The sequence below is a fragment of the Macaca mulatta genome, chromosome 15 (assembly GCF_049350105.2).
Source record: "Macaca mulatta isolate MMU2019108-1 chromosome 15, T2T-MMU8v2.0, whole genome shotgun sequence".
Lineage (NCBI taxonomy): Eukaryota > Metazoa > Chordata > Mammalia > Primates > Cercopithecidae > Macaca > Macaca mulatta.
This window is the reverse complement of record NC_133420.1, coordinates 22,286,652-22,309,154: the sequence shown is the minus strand read 5'-3', so window position 1 is coordinate 22,309,154 and position 22,503 is coordinate 22,286,652. Positions and strand designations below refer to the sequence as shown.

At 47.5% G+C, this 22,503-nt stretch overlaps 1 protein-coding gene across 9 annotated transcripts in view; it reads right to left on the bottom strand.

The window, feature by feature from the left end:
* Positions 1–1,918: 1,918 nt before the first annotated feature.
* Positions 1,919–22,503, bottom strand: part of MAPKAP1 (MAPK associated protein 1) — a 270,663-nt gene continuing 250,078 nt past the window's right edge. For all 9 annotated transcript variants that reach the window (XM_077967978.1, XM_015116824.3, XM_015116825.3 and 6 more), the window contains 2 exons: positions 9,336–9,433; positions 1,919–3,561 (listed from right to left, as the gene is read on the bottom strand). In XM_077967978.1, the coding sequence (XP_077824104.1) occupies positions 3,436–3,561; positions 9,336–9,433 (224 nt within the window). In that variant the 3' untranslated portion in view covers positions 1,919–3,435. The remainder of the gene's footprint in view (positions 3,562–9,335; positions 9,434–22,503) is intronic.

Below are 22,503 nucleotides of genomic sequence, written 5' to 3'. Positions count from 1 at the left end.
CCTTGGCTTAACAACCCATTTTGTCACAGGAGTCTTGGAGCTCCAGGAGGCGAAGGGGCTTGTTCAAGTCAGAGGGTGCGCAGAGGTCCATGAAGAAGCTGAGAGGGGCTCCCTCCAGCAGGCGGGTAAGGATCCTACATGAGTGTCCCCAGCCCCCACCGGCCTACCCAGGCTGTGCCTTGTACCTCAGGCCTTTGCCCACTGCCCTCTCCTGCCTCCCTGGTACCTTCCAGGTGCACGTGGGCGGCCCGCATGCAGTTCACAGTGGTGTGGCCAGAGGCCACTCGCCCCCAACTCTTGGCCTGTGTTGATGGCCGGGTTTGGTCTTTGCTCGCCCTGATGTTCTGTAGTCCCTGATCTGGGGAAGCGGGGGGCCCTAAGAAGCAGCTGGCAGGTGTTCAGGGACATGTCGGGGGTGGGGATCACCTCCCAGCCTTTTAATCCATGCAGAGGAGACACAGAGAGACATGCCTGTGGTCCCCATACAGCTGAGTGGCATCTGAGGCGTGGTGCACTCTGGTCCTGGGGGCCTGGATAGGAAGGGTCTGGAGGCAGCTGCCGGCTCAGGGCCAGGGACGGGAATGCGCTGTGCCAAGGCCGGCGATGCAGGGCTACAGGTTGGACCTGGGCCTCAGAGGTGGGGGCAAGTATGGCCCAAAGCAGGCAGGGCGTGCTAAGAATGATCAAACTGGCCAACAAGGGAAAGTGCTGAGTTGAGCAGCAGTGAGCGCTCCACTGCCAGAGGCATGCAGGCAGAGGCCGAAGTGGGCTGAAGTGTCTCTGGGCTGGGCTAGACGAGCTCACAGCATTCTCAGCTCTTACCACCCTCCCTCAGAAGCAGAGAGGCTCTGGCAAAGATTGGCAAACAGAAACCCCTGGAAGCAAAGCTGGGCTCCCACGATGCTGAGACATTTAGGACATGCTTTAGGAGGGTCTGCGGGGTCCTCTAATCCAGCACCTTCATTTTCAGCTCAGGAAAATGAGGGCCCAAGAGGAGGGAACCAGCTTGGAGCCACATGGCTGCCACCTGTGGAGGGCAGAGCCCAGTGGTTAAGAGCAGGGCTACCGTGTCCGCCAGTCATTCACAGTGAGTCTGGGGCCAGTGAAGTGGCCCTTCCAGTTCTCGAGTCCTGACCCCTGAAATGGAGGTGGTGATGGGACCTGACGGAGGCAGTGTGGGTTTCGTTACTGCATGTTTATAGATGGCAGCACACAGCAGGCCCTTGGAAGAGGAGGGTGGCTCCCAGAGGCCAGCGAGGCCAGGGCTCCCGGGACCCACTGCCCAGGCCTGCCAGGCAGCCCACACCTTGCAAGTCCTCCACCGAGTTCAGAGGCCCAGTTGTGAATTATCAACGCTGTGACTTTTCACATTGTCTTGGGCAGGGGCCACACCGGGGCCAGGTCAGGGGACCTGGTGGAAAGTAGAAGTGGGGTCCATCGGTCACTTCCGTTATCTCGGGTGTGCTGAGCTCCTCCTGCCTTGCCCAGCCCGTGCCGGGGAGAGTGTGAGATGCCTGTGTCCTAGAGCTCATGGTCCTGTCTTTAGAGATCTAGGTACGGGGTGGGGGAGAGGGGCTGAGGAAAAGCTGAATGTAGTCTCGATCAGTGCTGGGCCTGGGCGGTGGCTGCTGTGTTCCCTTTCCACTTTTCCCTCACCCGGCCATGTATTTATGTAAACTGAGAGTGTCGCATTTCACGGTAAGAGAAGGTATTGATTTTGTGGCTGAAAGAGGTGATGATTTTGGTGTCACCCCTGAGTGGAGAGGGCCAGCCTGTCGTGCTTAGCACCGAGGAGGACTCTGTGCATTTCAGAGATGTTGCTTCCTCGTCTAATGCCGCCACCCAGCAGGCTCCAGGCAGTCATGGTTTCCGGCAGCACGTACTCCAGACTTCAAGAATTCAATGCAACATGCAAAAGTGGGTATTTATACGACTTTTATTTTAATATCATTTTAATATTGAATATGTCACAAGATTTAATGACCAAATTAGTCATTTACATTTTTCAAAGATATCTAAATATAAAATTGCTAAAAATTCAAATACAGATAGCAAGCTACAAATATTTCTTTTAATTCTGGGTAGGGGGTAGGAATGGAAGACATTAGAAAAGGATGCTCCTGTCGGCTGAACAAAGATCAGAATGAAAGAAGAATTCATCAACATGACCCCTTGCGCAAAGAAATACACTCGCTTTGAGATGCTGTTTTAGACGCATCTCTTCCTGTACAACAATTTAAAAAATGTTTCTAATGCAGGTCCTCAGTGACACACCGGTCCCCGGCCCCGGCTGGGGACAGTGAGAAAGGACATCGCCGCAGGAGGGGCGCTGAAGAGGCTGTCGAGGACCGCAGAGGCATCTGGTGTGGCCAGAGGCGTGGTGTCAGGGGCGTCTGATCCCTTGCCTGTTCCCACCCAGGGAGCCGGACGGCACGGACACAGGTCTCCCTCCGCTCACCCCCTCCCTGAAACGTGAGAAACAGCAGCTTTCCGCCTGCTTGAACAAGGAGGCAGGCACTGTAAGGAGAAGAGGAAAGGGGAATGCGGCCCCTTCCAAGGCAGCGAAGCAGAGAAAATTCCAATCCTGGGAAAATCCACATGCAGGTGGAACTGCCAGCTGAAACCTACACTTGCTACTTAAGAAACGGAAAGACATGTCTGGCCAGAAGCGCGGCCTCCGCACCAGCCATCGCCCTCCTCCGGGCACCCCGCACTGTCCACACAGCTCCTGGGCTCTGAGGTCAGAAGCTGGGGTGTGCTGAAGGGGAAAGTGACACGGCCTTGGACACACCACCAGGTCTCTGTTCCTAACTTTTAGTAAGACACTACCCTCGAAGCAAATGCACTCATTTAAACAAATGGCATAGTTGAAACTATTGACTAAGACCTAAACATTTCTTCTGAGAAATCGAACCATAGCTTTTTCCAATCTGCCTGTTCAATATGGGAACAGATTTTAGAGAATAACATAATCAATCCTCCGCCCCAAAGAATGGTCCACCATACCAACCATGATGAAGAGTACACCTGTTTATTAAAAGGAAAACCAGAAATGTACATTTTTGTTCTTTGTTTGCTTTAAGAAATTTGATCAAGTTGCAAGGAAATGTGTGGGCACAGCTCTGTACATCCTCGGGCAGGGTGGCAGGCAGTGAAGGTGGCTGGGTGGCACGAGGCTCCTCTAGGGGGTGGTCTGGCCCCCAGGCATCACTCATCAAAGCCACTGCCAAGCAGGTTTCCGCCCCATGGCAATGTCCCCAGCACTCCTTCCTAGGGGGCCCCCCAACACCTTCTCCGAGGGCCCGCCTGCCCTGTGCCAGTGAGCCAGGAGCTGGCCTTCCCCCGAGGACTTCAGGACACTGGGTGGGCTCTAGGGCACTTGGCCCTGGCAGGCAGGCTCTGAGCTACGGAACAGATTGAGGCTGGAGGCCAGTGTCACTGCTGCCCGGATTTCTTCTCCTTCTGGAAGCTGAAGCTCGTACGTCTGTTCAGTTTTCTTTGTTTTTGAGCAAAGTAGTCAGCCCGGGCAGTGCTTGCTCGCGATTCCAGGATGTAGTTAACCTAGAAGCAAGAGCACACAGCCCGGTCACCTCGCCAGCCGCTCCCTACTCACCCAGGGCATAGGAGGGGGTGGCAGGGAAGGCCCTGACCTGGGCCAGGTGCCTCAGGGCCAGGTGCTGTCGTGTGGAAGGAGTCCAGTCATCACAGCAACCTGGCAGCGGCTGGGCCCAGAGCCGCCGCTCCACGATGGGAAAACAGAGGCTTGGAGAAGCCAAGTGGCCTGTTCAGGCTTCCCAGTCGGTGAGCAGCAAGCTCTCCAGGTTCCGGAGTCCGTGCTCCCTCCTGGCATGAGCCACTCCCGGAGGACTGTGACCTGGGCCGCCTGGCTCTGCCTCTCACCTGCTGTGTGACCTGGACATGCACATAACGTCTCTGAGCCTGCCTTTCCCTGTGTGAAGGCCGAGAACATAGGGATGAAAAGCAAACCAAGACAGGGCCTCCATCCAGCCTCCCACCAGCCAGGCGCAGAGCTTCCCACTACAGTGCTTCCTTCTGGGCTCATGAGCGCCCGGCCAGGCAGGGCTCCCTTGACAAAAAGGAAAGAGGCTCAGAGAGGGAGGCCAAAGTGTCCTAGGCCACCCGGCAGTCAGGGTGAGAGCCGTGAGAGGGCCTGTGAGAGCCCTGTGTGAAGGGCGGGGCTGCTGCTTCCACGAAGCCCTGGGAGTGTGCCGGAGCCACATGTGCATCTCCCACTCTGTGTAGCAGCTGCACCGCCAGGCGCTTCCCCAGCACTACAGCCCTGAGACTTGGTCCTGGCCCTGGGGAGCCTGCTGCCTGGTGAGTGAGTGTCCAGCAGCAGAACGAGCACTGCAGCAGGCAGAGGAGCACCAAGGAATGGGGCTGAGTATCAGGGAGGTGCGGAGGAGGGAAGGCTTCCAGAGGAAACGAGTGAGCTGGCTTCTGAGGGACACACAGGAGTTTCTGAGTACACAGTAGGGAGGAGAGACGCAGCATGCATCAAGGCACAGCAGGGGCACACTGCAGGGGAGTGTCCCTGGAACTGCGAGAGCTTGGCTGGCTTCGTGAAATGAGGTGGGGGGGAGCCAGGGAGGGGTGCTACAGTGGGATGCACATGCCCCAGTGCAGAGGACGGCCTGTGCCTGGGCAGGGGTGGCAGCAGCAGTGTGAAATCAGTGGTGGCAAGTGGCACTGCTCGGAGTGCCTTTCAGTGCCCATGGAATCTTCACAATAACCTTGAGACAGACGCCACTGTCATCCCTATGCACAGGTGAGGAAGTCAAGGCCAATGACAACAATGTCATTTAGTCAAGGTCACAAAGCTAGAAGGTGTCAGGCGCCTGGCAAACACCCCTTCCCGCTTTGCAGCCCCTCACCTCCTCTGCTCCTCTGGCTGGGGCTTTTGGTGAACAGACGCTCTCTCTCTTCACCTGCAAGTATCTAAAAGTTATGACTAGAAGGCCGAATATTTCTGACAAGAGAGGCCGGCCACTGCCTCTGCTGATTCTACTCTGAGGGCCATGTGTCCTGTGCCCGAGGGAGAGGAGCTTCTGCTGACTCCGAGAAGGAACCAGAGCACTCCCGGGAGAGGCAGCGCGACATGGCAACGCCTCAGATGGCCGAGACTTCAACACTGTCCCTCCCAACTTTCTGCTCTGCTGGTTGGAGCAGCAGGCGTTAAAGGCTGGTGCGTGAGTACAGAAGGCCTGACACACTCTGCCCGCTGCCTCGCCAAGTTACCAGCTGAGAGCAATAAATCATGAGGACCGCAGGGCCAGGTTGATGATTTGGGACAATACAATGTATGGAAATAAGAGGTTTTATTCATTCTTAATAAAAGCAATCTTGGATTATATTGTTTGCACACTTAGCCAACCTAGTGTTTTCAGCGTATTTTTGGCACATATAACTTGACAAAAGCGTTTTAAAATGATCCTTAACAAGCCAACTATTTCCCAAATTTATTATCTTCAGTGCTTTGTGATAATCACATAGATAATTTTAATGGAAGATTAATGTAATAATCAAAAGATAAAAACGCCCTTTGGTCTGCCATTAGCTGGTTAATATGCTGTGGCTTAAACTTGCACAATTTTATGCACTATAGAGTGTTTCACTTTCAATGCAGTTTACAGCTTAAGGCATAAAAATATAGGGAGTTTTCATGGTCAATAAAGCCACAGCCTCCATCACTCGATCACGAGAAGAACCTGATTTGAAGAGCCCGACAATTCCTCTGAGATTCATGTCAAAGCCTGTGGAATTAGGGGCCACCCACGGCTTAGCTCAGTGACATCTTGGTGGGAAGAGGGCGGCTCTGGAGCTTCTCGGGGCCAGGTTCAAGTAGAGGCTCCACCCTTGTGTGCTCTGTGACCCCGGGCCTCCATCTCCTCATCTATAAAACGGGGACAATGTCTACATTCTGGAGGGCGGTCAGGAAGATTAAACAAGATAATGGACATAAGATGTACTGCATGTAGCTGGTGTTCAATAAATGGGAGATGTTCATATTTCTACAAGCGCAGAAAGCTCGATGGAGGCTTGCTTGTTCATGATCGTTTATTTGACATCAGATTTCTTATTTACTCCCCTCAATTTCCATCTAAGCTCTCATTTTATGTAAAATTCCTGAATTCTAGAACAACAGCATGCATTACTAGAGTCTAAACTGACCCCTGAAGAGCTTCTGGTGACAACAACATTTCTGCCAAGTTCCAGGACACACGGCTGGCTTCTGTTGCTTGGTACTGATGCAAAGCTCACAAAGACACACTCATGACACTGCAGGAATGGTGGATAAAACTAAGTATTCCAATTGCTATAAAAATCAGAGATGGGGCCGGGCGTGGCGGCTTTTCCTGTCTGATGCTGATGCCTGTCATCTCAGCACTTTGGGAGACTGAGGTGGGCAGATCACTTGAGGCCAGGAGTTCGAGACCAGCCTGGCCAACACGGTGAAATCCCGTCTCTACTAAAAATAGACAAAAATTAGCCAGGCGTGGTGGTGGGTGCCTGTAATCCCAGCTACTCAGGAGGCTGAGGCAGGAGAATCACTTGAACCCAGGAGGTGGAGGTTGCAATGTGCAGAGATCATATGACTACACTCCAGCCTGGGCAACAGAGTAAGACTCTGTCTCAAAAAAAAAAAAAAAAAAAAAAAAAAAAAAAAAAAAATCAGAGGTGGGAGAAGTACTATCTCATCTTCCATCAGGATCATGATCATTAGCTCTAAGTAAATCAGGCCTGGGTATGCTATAACTCTTCTGGAGTCTTGTGCATGATGCAATATTTCTACAAATATTCTGATATGGAAACAGACACCTTAGGGAAGGTGACAGGCCTCAGGGATTCTGCGGAGAGGCATCTGCTTCGAGGGAGCGTTTGGACGTGTAAAATGATTTCACCGCACTTGATCTTCCACAGTCTCATACTGAAGTCATAAACCTGTGTTTCTGTCATCAATCTGCTGTTGTGAAAATTATTTTGATGTCAAACACAGGATTATAATTTTACTAGAATCCTTCTCAAGTCTTGAATATTTTAATGCTGGCTATAAAAAAAAAAAGTCCAGCCCTTATCGGGGTAATGGAATATTTCTCTGCCAGGTCCCTGAACACTCTCCACAAGGTGCCTGTGCTGTCTGTGATGCTCCAGTGGGTAACTCGAAGCTCGCTGGCTGCAAGCACTCCCATGCAGGCCCTGTGTCCCCACTCCTTGGTCCAAGGGGGCCTCTGATCAGGGTGGTCTATGAACCCTCTATCTTTCATCCAGCTAATCATGCTACTCTGTCCCTGCTCCAAACTGTCCTTCCAGCTGCTCTTTTAAATTGCCATCTACTGCTTTTGAAAATCTTTTGCAGCCATGGGGAATGTGTCTCAATATATTCCTGGACCGCAGTTCTATTTCGTTGAAATCTCCCACTCAACTCTTAGGTCATGCACATCTGGGGAATTAAAACACAAGTCTGACATCTGTCAAATCTGGGGGCAAGTTCTGGTTCTGCCAGCTTACCAGAGTCATGATCCTGGCTTTGCTACTTTATTCCTGAGCCTCACTTTTCATCTGGGAAATGGGAACAACTTTATCTCATGACCTCACAGAGCTGTGAAGATGCACTCTGATGGGACACGCAGAACCTCTGGCCCAGGTCCTGCACTGGGCAGTCCCTCAGCATATCTTCGCTATTTTTGCTATTATTTGATGACTTCAACTCTTTTTTTTTTTTTTTTTTTTTTGAGACGGAGTCTCGCTCTGTCGCCCAGGCTGGAGTGCAGTGGCCGGATCTCAGCTCACTGCAAGCTCCGCCTCCCGGGTTCACGCCATTCTCCTGCCTCAGCCTCCCGAGTAGCTGGGACTACAGGTGCCCGCCACCGCGCCCGGCTAGTTTTTTTTTTGTATTTTTTAGTAGAGACGGGGTTTCACCGTGTTAGCCAGGATGGTCTCGATCTCCTGACCTCGTGATCCACCCGTCTCGGCCTCCCAAAGTGCTGGGATTACAGGCTTGAGCCACCGCGCCTGGCCTGACTTCAACTCTTAAGAAGAGACTGAATGATAACTTACATAGGTTTACCACGTCTCATCTGACTTGTACTCTAGAAGCCCTGGTGGGGTGGGGTAGCATAGGTACCATGATCCCCACTTTACAGGTGGGGACACTGAGGCCCAGAAAGGTGATGTGACTAGCCAGGATCACACAACTAGGGGTGGGGGAGCCCTCTCTGGTCCTCACCGCTGCTCTGCCACAGCAGCTGCTTTTCCTATCTGATCAACCTATGGAAGATTTGGCTTGAAGAAAGGATTCTCTGCTTGGGAGAGGCTGAGACCCCTAGTTCAGGGCTACTCAGAGTGTGGTGCTCAGACCAGCGGCCAAAGCAGCACCTGGCGCTTCTTGGAAACGTACCATCTTGGGTCCTACCCCAGATGACCTCCCAAATCCACAAGACCCCTGGAGCTTCCCATGCCAAGCAGAGCTCCCCTCAGCCACACTCCACTCTGCAAGGCCCTGCATGGCCTAGCCCCACCAGCCCCCTAGTCCCCTGTACCTGCCTTGCCTCAGCCCATTCCCAGGCTGCCTGTCTGTGGTGCTTCCTCTTTCCTTACCTGGTCAACATTTGTGCCTTTTCAGTCATCCTTCAGGGTTCAGCTCTCCCTGCCTCCACACCTCCACCCCAAGTCAGTTTACTGTGACACACCCACACCTTTGAGACTAACAATCTCTTTGTAATTTTCTGTTTTATGCCTGTTTCCTCTGGTAGAGGAAAAGCTCTCCAGGGGCAGGGACAGAATCTGTCACTGTGGCATCCCAGGCCCTGGCCTGGCACATGGAAGGTGCTCGGTGAGTATACTGTTAAGGTATGGTGACATACAAGTCTAGCAGAAAGTTAGGTATGTTTAGAACAGGTTGCTAAAATCACCTTGAGCATAATTAAGGCATCTTCAAAACAATAATAATTTCCTCAGAGTCTGCTCTAGGAGCTTCAAGGAGCTCCTGACAATAGTTGCAGGAAAATAAACAGTACATAAAAGGAATAAACAAATACAGGAAGAGCCAGGGTTATCGGGGTTGGGAGGAAACTGAAAAGGGTCCTGCTTTGACTGAAGCAGATGCAGAGCAGCTGACCTGGGGCTGGTGTGGCCCCTGGCACAGGCACTCACCCCTAGGTGGCTGGCAAGCTGTGATGCTCCTCCTCTGCCAAACTGGGCCCGGGAGCCTTGTATAGAGCTGCGGAGTGGGTGGGGCTGCGGCCATGCCCGAAACAGTCAGAACAGAAGCTGGACCCACCTACCCCGTCTCTGGTTCAAGAAGGAACACTTACCTTGAGCACAATTTCATTGACGGTAGCAGCGTCCGATTCAAAGTAGAGGTGTTTATAGTCGTGATTGCTTAGATATGTGAGTTTAAATATTGCGTGACCTGCAGAGAGAGAAAACTGTGTTGAGGGGTTCTGGTGAGTTAACTACGGTGGGGGCCTCCATATGTTCTCCCCTATCATTCCAATTTGAGCGAGAGCAAGTGAAGGCTGAGCAGCACCTAGTCTTTCCAGGAGTAGTTCATTTTCTCATTACAGGCTGGGTATAAAATAGACAATGAAAAAATTTTGAAAAGACTCAACAGCCAGTTAGGTCCCATTCCACTCTGGAATGCATTCAGGGGAATGCCACGTTAGGAAGGCTTTATGGAACTGCTGCTATATGATAATTACATGGAAAAGGTGGTGTTTTTAAGGGAGAAGGCTAATTAACTCCACATTATTATTCTAAAAATAAACTAACTGTGCTTAAAATCAGATAAATGAGCAATAGGAAGGAGAAGGGTCAATAGCCATACTATTATGAGGCTGCTCCCAGAGCCTGGGCTCCTGCTGGGAGGGGACTCCTGCCTGGAGAGGGGGAATCCCAGGCTTAGACCTTGCTTGGAAGCTGCTCCCAAAGGCCTCAGGTCATCTTAACTCTGGGAGGACGGGGGCAGGGCGGGGGCTATGGAAAGCTGGCACTTCACAAAGCGACCGACTCTAGGGGGCAGAACTTCTGAATATAAATCTGATCTAGGTCCCCATTCTCCAGGCCCTGTCCTACCACTTTCAGGATGATACTGTCATTTCTGGGACTGCTTCCTGGTCTAGCCTCATCTCACTCTGCTGCCCCGACAGGAAACAGGCTGCCAGGGCACTGCACACTCCCACCTGCAACACCAGTCTCTCCACAGGTTCTTCCCCAAGCCTGGGATGTCCTCTCTCACTGACCTGGATGGAAAAGACCTGCTGATCCTTGGTGGCTCAGCTCAGCTGGCGCCTTCTTGGGTGAGTCTTCAGAACTACACTTCTAGGTGCACTTCTTGTGTGGGTCTACCACATGGTACCATGGCTCTCCAAAGGAACCTGCTTGTCTTATCGTAACTATAGCCATGGCTACACTACCTGGGCCTGTCCTTTTGTGTCTAGACAGGTCAATCAGATTCCCTCTTCTAAATGGAGACACAGATGCTGGGCTGTCTAAACTGGCACAAGGACTCAGAATAAGATGAGGGGCTTTGGGACTTCCAGTCTCAGGCCCATGGAGACTGCCCCGGCCTATCGGCACTGTTATCCTTGGGTTCTAGGAGACCCCTGTGGCCTTCCAAGAAATTCTTCTTTCTCCTTAAGCTACTGAAGGTGGTTTCCATTACTGGCAAGCAAAGGAACAGCGCCCAAGAGAGACACGTAGTCAGTACTCAGTAAACCTTCCCAGACCAAGGAATAGCAGGCGACATCTCTAATACGAAGGCCTTCTGCAAAATGCCCAGAAATGACCTTCCCTAGTCTTTCGACAGACCTTAGTGCCTGTAAGATTAAAATTCAGCATATCCTTTCTATTAGTCCTTCTCATCCGTTGTCCTTTTAATTGAAGCAGCGGCTGGTCATAGTTATTAATTAATAATATATCACCCACATTACTGTAAGTTCACCTCTTTCCCGGAGAAATCTTCTTGGGGACTTTATTTACAGTAGCTAATTTTTCAGATCTCCAAAAATAAACTGATATATGTTGTACATTTGTGGCCAGAAAAGTTGAGCCACTGGTATTTTATCCTGGAAACATCATTATGATGTACTAATTGTGACTATAAATCCTAAATTGAAAAAATTACCTAATAATTTCTGAAAAACCTCACTTTCAGACATTTGACAAATTTAGCCTGATTCTAAATCATGGCACTAAAATGTTAGCATTGCTGACTGGAAGCTGATCATTCTGTGAAGATATAAATTCTGTGTTGCTAATAAGGAGGTGGGCCTCACACAGAGGCACCTGTGTGTGCGTCTGTATACATTCACATTCACAGGATCTACCCCGCATCAGAACCTTGTTGGCGACATTCCTGTGTGGAGGAACAATGCGGGCACGTTTGTTGGCCATGCTGTGACCGAGCAGAGCCATCTACAAAGGACACAGGGCTGTGAAGGACAAAGAGACACCCCCTCCAGGAGGTCTTCCTGCTGACACCTGGCCACGACAGACAGACACCAGGGCCTGGGGCTACAAAGAACCAGAAGGTCTTAGGGAGACCTGCAGACCCGAAGCTTCGGGGTTCACTGACCACTTTGATAAGACAGCTTATGGACTATCCACACCACCTGCTCCTGCTTGTCACTGACAAAACCGAACCAAACCTCAAAGCACTACAGCATGTTTTGCCTGAGCAACTGGGACACTGTTAAAAAGGTTTCCTGCACTTTAAGCAGAGCCCAATCTATACATAGCACATGTAGTATGCAGTCTGCACGGCCTAGGAGCCTCAGAGAGGAAGCTTTGACGCTGTCCCCTTGGGACTGTGGTGCCTATGAAGCATGTCAATTGTGGGCTGACAGAGGGGAGGCCTGTGGTTCATCTGCACAGTCACGTGAAAAAAACAAACAAAAAAATCCCAAGCCAAGTTTCCTGAAAGGCTGCATATTTGAACCAAGTGACCCCAAATCCCCCGTCCTCTGAATTTTGAATGTATCTGGTTGCATGTGGAGGCTGTGTGTCCCCTGACCATCCCAGGGCTCATGCCAGCACCCATCTGAGGAAGAGTGAAGCAGGTGGGGAGGAGGAAGAGTCCCGACATCCCCCCACTCTCCCTCAAGCCTCCGGTCTGTTTGTCCTTTCCAGTGAAAGCACTCACGCCATGGGGAGAGGGGAACAGAGGGCAGAGACTGTTCTGTGGAGCACTTGTGATTGGACTTGAACAATGACAGAGCTTCTAAGTTAATCACTGGGCTGAGGCATGGTGGACAGCCACAGCAGACAGCCCCCTCTTGCTCTCTGCAAGGAGTGATGAGTGGAACCCTGACAGGCAAGTGCAGGTTAAGATCAGCAGCCGTGATGGGGCACAGGACATGGGGTGGACTCACTCCGCAGGCGTTTCTGCCCTGAGTTCCCCTCACTAGCAGCCCTGTTTCGCTGGGCGGCCAGAAGGGCAGTTTCCTCAGTCTGCGCTCTGCCAGGAGCACAGGCTAGGGCAAAGGACAGAGAAATGAACACTGAGAGTCAAATATGATGAGCGTGAAGAAGGTAAACACAGGGAGCTGCCGTGGAGACACCAGGGCAGAAGCGCCTGGCCAGGGGTGGAGAAGAGTCACCAGGGGCAGTTTCTTGGGAGGAGCTGACACCTCGGCAGTTTTGGAGGAGGGCAGGGAGTCAGCCGGGTAAAGGTGAGGGTGGAGAAGGATGAAAAAGAGGAAGATACCACAGGGCAAGGATACGGCATGGGTAAACATACATGGTCTCCACGGGAGCTCTGGGCAGACCAGGGTCATGCGTGGCAGGCAGGTGGGAGGGAGGGGCAGTCGCAAAGGGCTGAGAGTGCCTGGAGTCACCAGCTGATGGGGGCCACTAGTGGGGTTTAAGCAGGGCAAGTGAAAGAAATGGGCAAACTGTGTTTTAGGGTGTTCTACCTGGTTCCCTGGAGCCTGGAGGCGAGGTAAGCAGTTCCCATAGTCAGCCAGGTAGGAGTGAGTGCAGTTTTGAGCTAGACAGGTGCAGAAAGGATACTGAAAAGGAATGGAGGCGAGAACTACAGAGAAGGCAATGTTGGCAGGATGGGGAGACTCTTTCACAACAGAATAATCACTAATAATCAGAATTCACACTTCCATGACTTCACCCAGACCAAGACCTATATATTAAAGTGTAACAAGTTCACTGACCGCTTGCTGGAAACAAATCTGTCAATAAACATGAGTAATTTATGCCACATGGTAAATTTCCACCATAGGTGTCTGGGAAGAAGGAACTGCCCACACTTCAACACTGACTGAACAGAAGAACACCTGTTATCAGATACGGTCAGCCTCAGACACCTCACGGCTCATCTCAGGTAGAAGAGGAACAGGGAGCCAATGACCTCGTCAGCTGCAGCCCACCAGGCATCTGTCCTGGGGCATTAGAGGGAATCAGAGTTGGGCAAGTTACCCTTGAAAATTCCAAGACCACCAGCAGTTTTCATAGGAACAGGGTTGAGTCATAGGAGCAAGCTTTGTAAAAAATAGCTGAGATGCTGGGCGCAGTGGCTCAAGCCTGTAATCCCAGCACTTCCAGCACTTTGGGAGGCCGACGTGGATGGATCACCTGAGGTCAGGAGTTCGAGACCAGCTTTGCCAACATTGTGAAACTCTGTCTCTACTAAAAATACAAAAATTAGCTGGGTGGGCATGGAGGCAAGCACCCAGAATCCCAGCTACTCAGGAGGCTGAGGCAGGAGAATTGCTTGATCCTGGGAGGCAGAGCTTGCAGTGAGCCGAGATTGCACCACAGCACTCCAGCCTGGGCAACAGAGTGAGGCTCTATCTCAAAAAAAAAAAAAAAAAAAAAAAAAAAAAAAAAAAATCAGATGAGAAAAAGTTATATATTAGTATGACTTCAAAAAAATGCAAAGTTTAATATTCAAATTAGCTCAAATTATTTTGCATTGTGTTAAATTCTGTTTAAATTAAGGTTTAACAAAAGCCTGAGATACAGGGGAAAAAAGCATAATTCCTGATGTTAGACTTAGGATGAGACCCTAGCTCTGCCATGTTTCAGCTGTGGGACCTTGGCAAGGCACTGTTCCTTTCAAGGTTTGCCTGGCTGTAAAGGAGGGGACAGCATCTGTCAGTGATCTCTTCTATGTCACATACATCCCTGCATGTAGCAGGGACTCAATGGATGGAGGTGGTAATTCATTTAACTATGATGGAACTGATATTTGATGATAAAATGCCCATTACTTTGAAGATTTCATTTTTAACTGAGCCTCCTTTGAGCAGATTTGCTTTTACAGTGCTATAGAAATAAAATGCAATATAAGAGGGTATAAATGTGGCATCTAAGCACTGGTCACATGCTCAGGGCAGATACTGAAACTGTACCTCCACTCCTGAGTATTGAAATGAAAATCTGGATATGCAGAACTGTATTTACACTTATGTAAGTTTTTTCAAAGTAAGACAGAGAAGATGGAATTTAAGACCAAGCAGAAACTAATTAGTGGCACAAATGTCAGAAGTGGAGACTTCAAGCTTTTGCACTGTAGTTCATCTTCTGTATTATGGATTCCAATTAAAACAGGAGGCTGTGCTGAAAAAACAGGTTCTTCTGGCCAATTCAGGGGTGTGGCCATGTTGGAGAGGCTGCTGTGGTCATGAGATGGGACGGCTTAAACATACAGGAACAGCACTCACAACTCTGCTAAAAGAGGTGCTTCCAGACTGCTACTGCAAATCAACTGAAAGGAGAGTCTTTTTTTGATTCTCAATTTTTACTTTTTTTTTTTTTTGAGACGGAGTCTCACTCTGTCGCCCAGGCTGGAGTGCAGTGGTGAGATCTCGGCTCACTGCAACCTCCGCCTCCTGGGTTCAAGCAATTCTCCTGCCTCAGCCTCCTGAGTAGCTGGGATTACAGGTAACCGCCACCATGCCCGGCTATCAATTTTTTACTTTCCATTTGCCTTAGGAAAAGTCTCAAGGGAGGGTCTCTTCTAACACAACCTGCCAGTACTGACTGTGGCTGGCCATGATGGGTCAGAGCTGGAGCTGCCAGAATGAGCCTGCAGCCCACCTTTGTCTAAACCCCCAGGTGTCACCACTTGCCAAAAAAATAAAAATAAACCTGCTTCTTTTCCTTATTAAAAATATTAGAAATTTAGAAGACAGAGGAAAACCTCCATACCCCACCCCAAAATCCCAACACCAGCACAATGACATTCATGGTCTCTTTCCTAACCATTTTCGCCTGTTGTTTTTCACAGTTGTAATCAGATTGTATACTAGAAGTTGAGCTTAGTTTTTTTAAGTTAACATTTTACCATACCCCTTTCCCTCTTGCAACAATTTCTATAATCACCCTTTTCAATGGCTGCATTTTATTCCAACCAGTAGATGCGAGCTACAGGTCATGCTGCTATCTCTGTTGGGCTTCCAGGTTACTTATAAAATTGCCAGTACTATAAATAAGGCTACAAAGAACAGCTTTGAGGCTTTGGATTCTTTCTTCATTCCTTTGCATCAGGCAAGGATAATTTTTGAAAACTGAGTTTCCAAGGTCTGATATCTTCTGGGCCCTCTGGCCTGGGAGGGGAACATTCTCATTGGATTTCTTGGGGGAAACTGATAGGAACACACACATTGTTTTAGGCAAAGCTGCATCTTTCTGTAGGTCCTAGTAGGAAATGCTGGACTGCGGTTATCTGGGTTGAAAACTCCCTCCTGGTTGGGTCTCCACTGTAAGCAACAGTTCTGAGCTGCCTGCAGGGAGCTTCAGCTCAAGGTAATTCAACTGGCAAAAGAGGGTGCTCCTTCCCAAGCCCCCCTGCAGGGGCAGCGGTCTGAGCAACTATAATAATGACCTCTTTGACCTCTAGAGCAGGGGCTGTGCCTGACCTACTTACATTTCTGCCTGGATTCTCAAACTCACTCTCTCTCTCTTGCTCCTTCCTATAGACATAATTAAATCTCTAATTATAAAAACTCCCATGGCAATGTAATTTTCCTCCTTCCTCTCATGTATTGAAAACACCCTTGCTAAGGTCACTATGCCCTCAATGTCGAGAGATCCGGTAGAGATTTCTCAGCTGTTTTTGACACTTCTTAAGGTCCTGGCTTCCCTGGAGGCACGGTCACCTGATTCTTCGGTCCATGTCTCCAGTCATCTGTTTCTCACATTTCCTTTGTGATCTTCTGGACCTCCACCTGTCCCTTAAGCAACGGTCTTCCTGAGTTCTATCCTTGATCCGCACCTTCTCTAACTCTGCATGTTTCCTGTGTCAGGTTTGTCCTTGGGTTTTAGTTACTACTCACATGTTGGTGATGCTGAAGCAGCTATGTGGCCTATACCTTTCTCCAGAGTTTCAGAGCCGACCAGTGGGTACAGCTGCCACCTCCACATGTCCCCCAGTGCAGCATGTCCAGAACCGACATCAGCATCTCCCCTTAAATTGGCAGTTGTGGTGGCACAACTAGAGGCTTCACCATGCACCAAGTACCAGGCATTTGGTCGCCTAGTTTTCACGTTTATCTTCCGTCCCTCTCTATCCTGGTACCACAGCCCTCACCCAGGTCCTGATCATCCATTGCTTTTTCTCTGGTTTTCCTTCTTTTGATCATGCCTTCTGCAGATTCAAACATCTACTCACAGTTGTTTTTTTGAGACGGAGTCTCGCTGTCACCCAGGCTAGTGTGCAGTGGTGCGATCTCGGCTCACTGCAACCTCCGCCTCCCAAGTTCAAGCCATTCTCCTGCCTCAGCCTCCTGAGTAGCTGGAATTACAGGCACCTGCCACCACACCAGGCTAATTTTTGTATTTTTAGTAGAGACAGGGTTTCGCCATGTTGGTCAGGCTAGTCTCGGACTCCTGACCTTGGGTGATCCGCCTGCCTTGGCCTCCTTAAGTGCTGGGATTACAGGCTGAGCCGCCGCACCCAGCCCATTTTACTGTTTTTTTGAGACAGAGTCTTGCCCTGTTGCCCAGGCTGGAGTGCAGTGGTGCGATCTGGGCTCACTGCAATCTCCGCCTCCCGAGTTTGAGTGATCCTCCCACCTCAGCCTCCCAAGTAATTGGGATTACAGGCGTGCGCCACCACACCCAGCTAATTTTTGAAATTTTAGTAGAGATGGGCTTTTGCCATGTTGGCCAGGCTAGTCTCGAACTCCTGGCCTCAAGTCATCCTTTTAAAATATGCCATCTGGATCCCCCTACTTAAAACTCTGCAGTGCTTCTTTTCCTATCATCCTCAGAATTAAGTTCAAGCTTCATAAGATGATTTTCAAGACCCTAGATCAGCAGTTCTCAACTTTTTGGTCTCAGAGCCCTTTATACTCTTAAACACTACTGAGGAGTCCAAAAAGCTTATGTGGATTATACCTATCAACATTTATTGTGTTAGAAATTCAGCCAGGCGCAGTGGCTCACACCTATAATCCCAGCACTTTGGGAGGCCAAGAGTTTGAGACCAGCCTGGCCAACATGGAGAAACCACGTCTCTACTAAAAACACAAAAACTAGCTAGGTATAGTGGTGTGTGCCTGAGGCTGGGCTGGGAGGCTGAGGCATGAGAATTTTGAACCTGGGAAGTGGAGGTTGCAGTTAAGGCAAAATCATGTCACTAGCCACTGTACTCCAGCCTGGGTAACAGAGCGAGACTCTGTCTCAAAAACAAACAAAAAAACAAAAAAAAGAAAATAAATGAAATTAAAACCAAGAAATTAAAAAATATATATTAATTCATTAAAATAATAAACCCATTACAAATTAACATATTTTAAAATGGAAAAACCCTTACATTTCCCCAAAGTTAAATAAGAGTGAGATTTTTAAAAATTTTTTCTGAGACAGAGTCTCACTTTGTTGCCCAGGGTACAGTGGCATGATCCTGACTCACTGCAACCTCCACCTCCTGGGTTCAAGCGACTCTCCTGCCTCAGCCTTCTGAGTAGCTGGGCTACAGGGGTGCACCACCAGGCCTGGCTAATTTTTGTATTTTTAGTAGAGATGGAGTTTTGCCATGTTGGCCAGGCTGGTCTTATACTCCTGACCTCAGATGATCCATCTGCCTCGGCCTCTCAAAGTGTTGGGATTACAGGCATGAGCCACCGTACCAGCCTATTTTATGTTTTTGAAATCTCTTTAACATTTGGTTGAACAGAAAACAGCTGGATTATCCAATCTGATTCTGCATTTGATCTGCTGTGACATAGTTTTGGTTAAAGTAAATGAAGAAAGGCCAGCCTCACGCAGATATGTTTTTGGAAAAGTGAGGCATGTTTTAATGTTCTTCTTTGTAAATATTCCTCTTTGATACTACACTGAACTTGATAAATGGTATTTTCTTAAAGATTAGTTGCAATGTGGAATATAAACCTCATTAATAAACTTTTTTGTATTCTGTTACATTAAAATCTATTGGTCTGTCTGACATTTTGAATCTTTCCCCTTGCCTGATTTTGCAACATCATGCAGTAGTCTGGAAAATATTGGCTCACTGAGTTATGCAGATCTTCCAAATGTTGACATATTTCATTTTACAATATTGAAAAAAAAATCACATTCATTAATATCACCACTGATACTGGAAGTCTTTAAGCAATGAGAAGCCAAGTTCAGTGATGGAAATTTTCCAAAACTCTAATTTTCACCTGAAAGTTTGAATTTCATCATTGGCAATAAATACTATCACTTGTTCTCCTTGAAGCGACAGACTCCCTTCATTTTCAAGAAAAGGTCTGCCCAATATTCATTTGAATAACCATAGTTTGTCAGTTGTTCTTTCAAGTTATAATAATGTTCCATGAAACAAACAGCTGGTTCAGCCTGCAATTCGAATAATTAAACAAGTGCTATTCCTTGAGACAAGTACCCTTCTTCTGAATGCAGCAGAAATGCTCCCATGTACTTCAGGAAATAAATAAAGAACAATGGCTTATGAGGGCCTTTTGACACTTCAATTCATGTGTAAGTTGTTCTAGTAAAATACCACATGGCATTTCAATAACCAATTATTGGTTGAGGTTTATTCTTCAGCTCTTACAGAAGTAGATAAGAAACAAGTTCTGCGTCTGGAAATTTCCTCCTTGGAAGGACTTAAAGTCTATGACAAGCTTGAGTTTGCAAGTACTCTATGGGAGGCTAAATTACTACAAATGAAACCTCATCTATCCAGAATCATTGGAGTGGAGAGCTAGGGTAACCTTTGTGCAAAAAGCTTTTCCATTTTAAGCATTCAAATTCCATATTACACACCTTCCTTCTGCATTAGACTATAAGGAAAATAAAATACTGTTTTACCACTTTCTTCTAAGTACTGAACATCATGATTCTCCCAGGGTTGCAAAAGGCTCTATGTTGTGCCACAAAATTGGGATTACAGGCATGAGCTGCTGTACAAAATTGCTCCATACTACAATGTTTACTGAGTTTTTGGAATGCTCTTTAATAGTTTTTGTTTAGTTTTATTTTTGGTCAACTCTTGTTAGCTTTCACTTCCCACTGTCTTTATTGTTTAAGTTTTGTCATTCTCTTTCCCCTCTTTTAATATTCTGCATTTAACATCCTTTAGGAAGAGAAACCAGATAACCTAGCAAAGATGAAATTTGTTTAAAAAATAAGACTTTATACACTCTGAGTCGGGGCTAGGGTTATTCTGCCTTCAAGAAAGCACAGATGTTGGCTGGGTGCAGTGGCTCATGCTTGTAATCCCAGCACTTTGGGAGGCCAAGATGAGAGAACTGCTTGAGGCTAGGAGTTCAAGGCCAGCCTGGTCAACATAGTTAGACCCCCATCTCTATTAACAACAATAACAACAACAAAAAAAACCCTCAAAACAAAAATTAAAAAAAATAAGAAAACACAGATGTTTAAGTGCCTTGGCTTTGTGTCAGGGGCAGAGGGAAGACTGTGGACCTCTGTTCCATTTACAGATAACTTTGGACAAGTGATGTAGCTTCTTTGAGCCCCGGTTAACTCACTGATAAAACGGGAATATTATCTGTCTCACAAGTTGTCGTTAGGATTACATAATCCTAAGAGGAAGTCCAACAATCTTAGAATGATGTAACAAGTGTAGATACAACCTCACAGAATTGCAAGAATTAAGTAATGCATATAAAGGACTTGGAACACTGTCTGATGGGGGAGGTTCCCCTTGCTTCCCTTTTCACCTTCACTCTCAGACAAGCAAACTTTTCCTATAAAGGGCCAGATAGTAAATACTTTAGGTTTTATGGACCAAGAGATAAAATTGAGGGTACTTTGTAGATACATAAGAAGAGAGAAAAAAAATTCCACATTTTGTATTGACAAAATTCAAAATTTAATCATCAAATACATTTTTGGGTAATACAGATCTACTAATAAGCAGTTTTTTTTTTTCCCTTTGGTTGAGGGAATAACATTTCACTTAAATGGGATCCAAAATTAGCGTTCTCTATCATCACATCAATTGCAAATGTTTATTTGTAAAATCTATTCTTGCCTGACAGGCCATACAAAAACAGGTGGTGGGCTGGATTTGGCCAGTGGGCCACAGTGTGCCAATTCCTGCTGGAAAAGGTCTCTCTCGCTCCTTCCCTTTTTCTTGGTTCATCCCATATCATTGGTAACTGATACTTTGAGTGTACTTAGTTCTCTGTGCAGATTTGGGTTTCCTTCTGGTATTTTTCCCCTCTAGACCTTCACTTCTCACAGTGTAAGGTTTAGTGGCAACAAATTATTTCAAATTTTGATTGCCTGAAATGCCATTATTTCACCCTCCTTTCTAAAGGATATTTTCACTGAACATAGGATTCTAAGTTGACAGACTTCCTTCTTTTAGCACTTTAGAGGTGTCATTCCATTGTCTTCTGGATTGCATTATTTCTAATGAGAAGTCAGCAACCATTCTTACCGTGGTTTCTCTATGTAATATGTCTTCTTTCTTCTGCTGCTTTTAAGATTTTTGTCTTTATCACTGGTTCTTAGCAGTTTGATTATAATGTGCCTTGGTGTGGTTTTCTTTAAGTTTATCATGCTTAGCTTTCAGTGGGCTTCCAAGATTGCTGGTTTGATATTTTTAATCAAATCTGGAATAGTTTTTCCCCTCCATCACCAAGACTACAATTGCATATATGTTAGAACACTTGCTATGACTCCAAAGGCTCTAATCTCTTCATCCATTTTTTCTCTGTGCCTTGAATAGTTGTTTCTATTGTTCTGTCATAGAGTTCACTGTGGCAGATTCTGAAATGGCTCCCAATGATCCTACCTTCTGCTTTTCATGCCCTTGTGTAATGCCCTTGTCTTGTTTGTGGACTGGACCTAGTGACTTGCTTCTAACGAATAATACAGCAGAAGTGTTGGGATGTCACTTCCGAGAATAAGTTATAGAAAACTGTAACTTATTCCTTGCTAGCACTCTCTCACTCTTGATTACTTTGATGAAGCCAGCTCCATCATGTAAGCTTCTCTTTGGAGAACTGAGGGTGTTCCCAAGGAAGTAAACTCTGCCAGCAAGCACTCAGCGAGCTTGGAAGACCTGTCTGAATGAAATCCTGAGATGACTGCAGTCCCAGCTGACATCTTGATTGCAGCCTTTTGAGAGACCTCAAGCCAGAGGACTCAGTTAAGCTGTGGGATACCTGACCCACCAAACTGTAAGACAGTAAATGTTATTGTTGTTTTAAGCCCCTATGTTTTGGGGCAATTTGTTTTGTGGCAATAGATAAGTAATGCACTGATCTTTTTACATCATCATTCTAATCTGTTCCTATTCAGTGAATTTTTTTTTTTTTTGAGACACAGTCTCACTCTGCTGTCCAGGCTGGAGTACAGTGGTGTGATCTTGGCTCACTGCAATCTCTGCCTCCTGGGTTCAAGCGATTCTCCTGCCTCAGCCTCATGAGTAGCTGGGATTACAGGCGTGTGCCACCAGGCCTGGCTAATTTTTGCATTTTTAGTAGAGACAGGGTTTTACCATGTTGGCCAGCCTGGTCTCAAACTCCTAACCTCAGGTGATCCACCCACCTCAGCCTCCCAAAGTGCTGGGATTATAGGCCCGAGCCACTGTGCCTGGCCCATTTAGTGAATTTTTTGATTCAGGTATTGTATTTCTCAGCTCTGGAATTTTCATTTGGTTCTTTTTCAGTTTTAATTTTTCTTCTTTTTGAGTTCTTCTTTAAGTCCCTGAACATATTTATAATAGAGATTTTAAGACACTTCTCTGTGAATTCTATCACCTCTGACTCTTCTGGTTCTATTATTATTGATTGGTTCCTTGGTTATGAGACATAGTTTTCTGCTTCTTTGCATGTCTAGCAATTTTTAAGTGAATGCTGGACACTATCAATATTACACTGTAGGTGTCTGCATTGTGCTGCCCTTTAGAGTATTGGGCTTTGTTCTGGTAGAAGCTAATTTATTTGTGGATCCGTTTGATCCTTTCAAGATTCCTTTTAAGGTTTTGGCAAGGATTAGAGCAGTCTTTAGTCTATGGCTAATTTAGTCCTATTCCTAAGATAT